The sequence below is a fragment of the Sinocyclocheilus rhinocerous genome, unplaced genomic scaffold, assembly GCF_001515625.1.
Source record: "Sinocyclocheilus rhinocerous isolate Xijiao unplaced genomic scaffold, SAMN03320098_v1.1 scaffold947, whole genome shotgun sequence".
NCBI lineage: Eukaryota > Metazoa > Chordata > Actinopteri > Cypriniformes > Cyprinidae > Sinocyclocheilus > Sinocyclocheilus rhinocerous.
The window spans coordinates 429,232-435,535 of NW_015632550.1; the positions used below are offsets into that span (position 1 = coordinate 429,232).

A 6,304-nucleotide genomic window follows, 5' to 3' on the forward strand; every position below is an offset into this window, starting at 1 on the left:
AGGTGACCAAGATGACAGCTCAACTGACGAAGACAGTGCATCTGCAGCAACAACACTGGTAAGAAAATATAAAGACATCCTATTTAATTTTCAGAAGAAAATTAACTTGTTTGCATTTACCTTTATAGTGTTTTATATTTTTCTTTATTTCTTTACTTATTTGTTCATAGAAGAAGCAAAAGCTCTCTGCCCTTGAGGAGCTGTTTGCTGTGGAGGACATGGCAATTGAAGCAAGAACACAGACCACTGTCAGCAGCCTTACAGAGAAGATTCAGACAGAGATAAATCAGTACAGACTGCTTCCATCCACACTGTCCACAGTGAGTCCAGTAACCTGGTGGTGGGACATGAAGGACACTCTGCCAATGCTTTCAGATTTGGCAACAAGGTATCTCTGTGTTCAAGCATCATCCACACCCACAGAGCGTACATCTTCTATGGCTGGGGACATTATCAGTCAGGAGCGGACTTGTCCGTCTCCTGAAAAAGCAGACATGCTAATTTTTCTGAAGAAGAACTGCTGAGTGATTCAAAGATCTTAAGCAGCAGTGAGCCTCACATATACTGACTTAAAACTGCTTGAACTTTATTAAAACTGTGATTAAAACTATTTGCACTGATATATTGTGTTGATTACATTTTGTTCCTTTGTGCTTTTTTGTTTCTTTGTGTAGTGGCTCAGTAGATAACCCTGTAAAAAGTGTCAACATTGTGCTTTTTTGTTTCTTTGTGTAGTGGCTCAGGAGATAAGCCTGTAAAAAGTGTCAACACCCTGAAAAAATAAAACCAAAGTTTCTCTGAGATAATGTGTAATGTAATCTTGTTAAAACAGATTTCTTAAAATCTGTATAGAAAAAAGTATCGTTCAGGAACCGGTATCGAATTCAAGGTATCGGTATCAACAATTTTGGAACGATACCCAGCCCTAATGAACAACTACAGGTGCATCTCAATAAATTAGAATGTCGTGGAAAAGTTCATTTATTTCAGTAATTCAACTCAAATTGTGAAACTCGTGTATTAAATAAATTCAATGCACACAGACTGAAGTAGTTTAAGTCTTTGGTTCTTTTAATTGTGATGATTTTGGCTCACATTTAACAAAAACCCACCAATTAACTATCTCAACAAATTAGAATACTTATTAAGACCAATAAAAAAAACATTTTTAGCCTTCTGGAAAGTATGTTCATTTACTGCACATGTACTCAATACTTGGTAGGGGCTCCATTTGCTTTAATGTTGGTAACTGCAGTTTGACTAAAAGTCAAAAAAAAAAAAGTGTCGTGTGTAAATAAGGTCCAGTTGGTTGCCTGATTTGTGAGTAGCCGTAGTTAACTCTCTCTTGAGATCAAAAGAGGCAAGCGTGTGGAAGTCTGCAGCCTGAGGTTTATCTAGGTGGATGTTGAAGTCTCCAAGCATAACTAGGGGAGTACCATCCTCAGGAAAGGTTGAGAGCAGCACATCTAATTCATCCAAGAAGTTACCTTGTGGTCCTGGGGGTCGATAAACAACTACAAAATGGATTTTAAAAGGGTGGGTAATAGTGACTGAATGTGATTCAAAGGAGCTGCTAATACCCAGAGAACGTAAAGGAATACATTTCCAGTCATTAGAGATAAGCAGACCAGTACCTCCACCTCTTCCTGTTAGACAGGGAGTGTGAGAAAATGAGAAATTATTGGAGAGTGCTGCAGGAGTAGCAGTGTCCTCTGGTTTGATTCACATCTCTGTCAGGGCCATGAAATAAATGTAATGAAATCTGCTTTGTTTACTGCAGACTGACAATTCCAGAGATTGTTAGGATTGCGCTGCCTATAGTGTGTGATGCGTGGTTTGCGAGTGGTAGTAATAGTAGGGATATGGAAACATAGTAAGAGTTGGTCATAAAAACAGAAATAGAATTGAAGAAAGGTGTAAAAAAGAGGTTGAGTCAAAAGTGATACTTATGTCCCTTGTCAGTGTCCCTGCACTGTGGAGTCAAACAGTAGAGTCAATGGTCTTTACACTCTTCGGTCTTCACACGAGGGCTGCCGTGGTGTACTAATCTTTTTTATAACCATTTGACAAAACGGAAATTGAATTCAGCGGAGCACACTTTACTGTTTATCACAACAAAGGGCTAAGCAAGTGCACGACACTGACAAGGTATGCGATACAGTACGAGACCAAATGCAACTTCAGCACCTCTCAAAAACAAGCGTTTCCTAGCAACGACAACTGTGCTAAACACTAATGAGACAAGAAATAAATACACTTACGATATGCTTTTTACTTCTGCTGATTGACTGCTTCTCTCAAAGAGAATTTCTTTACACTGTATTTTGCTAGCACTTAAACACACTTTACTGTTTATCACAACAAAGGGCTAAGCAAGCGCACAACACTGACAAGGTACGCGATACAGTACGAGACCAAATGCAACTTCAGCACGTCTCAAAACAGTAAACAAAACAAGCATTTCCTAGCAACGACAACCGCGCTAAACACTAATGAGACAAGAAATAAATACACTTACGATCTGATTTTAACTTCAGCTGATTGACTGCTTCTCTCAAAGAGTATTTCTTTACACTGTCTTTTGCTAGCGCTTAAACACACTTTACTGTTTATCACAACAAAGGGCTAAGCAAGCGCACGACACTAACAAGGTATTCGAAATAATAATATCACCTAATTTTCCAGAGATTCTCAAACGATTAGTTAAATACAAAGATTCAGTCTCTATAAACCCCTCCTTTCCATGCGCCTACTCTGCTCTGATTGGTCAGATGGCCCAGTCTGTTGTGATTGGTCTACCGCATACAGAACTAGTTGGAAACAATACGCCCATTGCCATAGTTCCAGATTTTGAACACTCAATAGAGAATATAAACATCTATTATTTATCATACTAACAGGTTGTGATTCAATGGAGCCAGCTGGTCCAAATAAACTGGGTACTGAGCTATCTTTCAAGAGCATGAGTTTTGTGAATCCCGCGTTGAACTCCACGAGATTAGAGAAGCAGTCGTCAGTAAAATTACATGTTTGTGGGTGGGGTCAAGTTGTTCGTAGTCGGCCAATGTAGAACATACTGTAAGTGGGAACAATTATGCAAATGTGTTACCCCGTGACGTGTAGCCGTCACGAAAGTGGGATTCGAATTACTAACGACTTGTTTAGGCTGTACAGAGTTGATTCTTTATTTTGGGAGACAATAACTTTATTTCTATCATGAGAACTCTCTGAAGATTTTAGCATGGTAATAGTTATGACAATGTTAATGTATTTGGTCTTGGCAGAATAGATCTGTTAAGCTGCTGCTGCTGCTGTTGGTTATTGCTGTATTTGTAGATTATTGCTGCTGCTGCAAGCAAGTACAGGAACTTGCTATTGCCAATACATAAGCCTATATGGTGCTGTGAGTATTTAAGACATGCTGCTGTTGCACAAATAGCATATAAAATAACCGGTAGCAGATCTATACAGGTGGAGCAGGGGAAGGTGGAGGGTTTCAGAGGAACTCTGAAAGTGCGCTGCAATGCTCAAGCGAATGCTAATCAGCCATTTAATTGTAAAGCAGCAAGCTCATTGGCTGCGTATGCAACATGAACCAATCAGCTTGTGACAAGTCGTTTAATGCTAAGAATACCATCAGTTACGTTAAGGACCCATCAGCCTGAGCCATCTAGAATTTCATGACAGAACTTGGTATTTATCTCGCACTTTCAGCTTTATAATTTTGCAGATTGTTTACATTCACATACAGGTACATTACACACTGCATGAAAGGCAATATTGGAGATGGCATAATAGGGGCACTTTAATGCTTATTACTTAAAAAGCCTTGAATGTCAATTTAAGGGTGTGTTCACATCTATAGTTTGGTTCTCTTGGTTCTTTTGGAAAAAAAGAAAACAAAACATTTAGGCCTAGCCCTTGGATTAGTTAGCATTCACAATATCATTGTCTTCACTCTCCCTCTTGAATAGACTTAGAATGGAGTACAGTATAATAGAATAGAGATATCAGATATAGAGAGGGTAGATCTATCTATCTATCATATATTTATCTATCTATCTATCGATCGATTAAGACAGAAATGTTGTACCTCAGATTAGTTGATGTGTCTCTTCCCTTACATTTTATTGGCTTGCCCATAGGCTGGTCGCTCTTCATGGACACACAGCTGGACTCCAATGGGTTTGATCTATCTCTCAGACTTAGAATGAAGTACAGAATAGAGATATTAGTAACTAATACAAGAATTCAGATTTAATTTACACATAGATTACTTTCAGAATCTATCTATCTATCTATCGTATCTAGACAATGCAGCACCTCAGATCAGTTGATGTTTGTCTTTCCTTAAATTGTATTGGCTTGCCCATAGACTGGTTGCTCTTCATGGACACACAGCTGGACTCTGGTGGGTTTGATCTCCCTCTGTGCAAAAGACTTATTTAGAGTACAATAGAATAGAGACATTAGAAACAGAGATGATAAATTGTCTCTCTGTCTAGGCTAGATGTTTGATCTCTCCTTGTACAAAAGACTAGAGTACAAAAAGACACAAAATTCATATTGTTGATTTTGCATGTAAATTAATTTCACATAAGGAATCATAAGGATGCTATATTTATCTGTCTCTCTGTATTTCTGTCTGACTATCTGAAACATTATACCTTAGATCAGTCGATGTTTGTCTTCCCTTAAATTTTATTGGCTTGCCCATAGACTGGTCACTCTTCATGGACACACAGCTGAACTCTGATGGGGTTGATCTCTCTCTGTGCAACATACTTAGAGTACAATAGAATAGAGACACTAGTACTACATTCAGAAATCAAGAATTCAGATGTAGATAAACTTCATATAGGGCAGGGGTGGCGAACTCCGGTCCTGGAGAGCCGCAGCCCTGCAGAGTTCAGCTCCAACCCTAATTAAAACTCACCTGCCTGTAGCTCCCTAGTAACCGTTCAGACCTTGATTAGCTTGTTCAGGTGTGTTTGATTGGGGTTGAAGCAATGCGGCTCTCCAGGACTGACGTTCGCCACCCCTGATATAAGGAATCTATCTATCTGGCAACCAAGACAACCAAGCTGAGAGTGGAATGGCGTGTTTGGCAGCACCAGTTCGTATATGCTTTACAGGTTTTTAAGGATGTATGGGAACCCTATATCTGTATTAGAGTACAATAGAATATAGACACTAGTAATAGATTCAGAATTCAAGAATTCAGATGTAGATAAACTTCATATAGGGAATCTATCTATCTGACAACCAAGCTGAGAGTGAAATGGTGTGTTTGGCAGCACCAGTTCGTATAAGCTTTCCAGGTTTTCAAGGATGTATGGGAACCCTATATCTGTATGTCTATCTATATGATATAGATAGAAATCTATATCTATCTATATCACCAACTTAAATCACCAAAAACAACCATGGCAAAGATCCACCTACACTGTTAAAAGGCATACGGTGAAAGATCATATGAAGACACTGATGTACCTGCATCCTGAAGGAAAATCTCTGTTGTTGAATGTTTGTGTGTTCTCCATAAATCATTTAGTCTTCACAGCTGCATAAGGCTAATGAGGCATACACAAGTATTTATTACATTTTTGTAAATTAACTTGAATGTAGTATTCATGAGGACAAAATAATACAGGTTTTGAGAGGGTGCCTTGGCATGCACTTTGGACTTGCATTTTATAGTGATTATCAAGAGCAGCAAAATGTAAGAGGCATTAAAAAAAAATAATAATTTCAAGCACCATACCTTAAGACTCACTCTCCCCTTAACCAAAATCCAGGCTATAAAGATATTCTCAGAATATTCATTGTTTCCCACTAAGTAGCTTAATTCCTGCATTAGCAAATAAAAATAATATAAAACGTTGATTAAAATTACATTATGCAACTGCAAAATGGCGCGCAGATGAAATCCATTTTAACTTAATTCTGGCTGCAAGTTTGCAATCCTCATTTCATATGTCAGACACAGTATTATAGTGACGATTACCTCATTCAGTGATAGCCTATATCAAAATTGTATGTTCTTGTGGGAAAGAATGAGTTTCTCTAGAAGACATTGGTTTTCATATTTCACATTTTATTAGGCTAATCCATTGCTGGTCTCCGGCATCGCATTTACTATAACTTTTATATACGCCGACATACACTTTGCATTTTATAAATTTTTAAACAAAATTTGTCAATGTGGTTTAGTATGCATGTATATATATATATATATATATATATATATAAGGACTGGAGACAATTTGTTTTTTGTTTTGTGATTCACCTCAACGGAGAAAAA

At 38.0% G+C, this 6,304-nt stretch overlaps 1 protein-coding gene across 1 annotated transcript in view; it reads right to left on the reverse strand.

The window, feature by feature from the left end:
* LOC107742645 (NACHT, LRR and PYD domains-containing protein 3-like) overlaps positions 1–5,650 on the reverse strand; it is a 27,934-nt gene extending 22,284 nt beyond the window's left edge. Inside the window, exons 1-4 of the mRNA XM_016555701.1 lie at positions 5,494–5,650; positions 4,668–4,784; positions 4,324–4,440; positions 4,094–4,204 (exon numbers count right to left, since the gene is read on the reverse strand). Of these exons, the coding sequence (XP_016411187.1) occupies positions 4,094–4,204; positions 4,324–4,440; positions 4,668–4,784; positions 5,494–5,543 (395 nt within the window). The 5' untranslated portion in view covers positions 5,544–5,650. The remainder of the gene's footprint in view (positions 1–4,093; positions 4,205–4,323; positions 4,441–4,667; positions 4,785–5,493) is intronic.
* Positions 5,651–6,304: the final 654 nt, after the last annotated feature.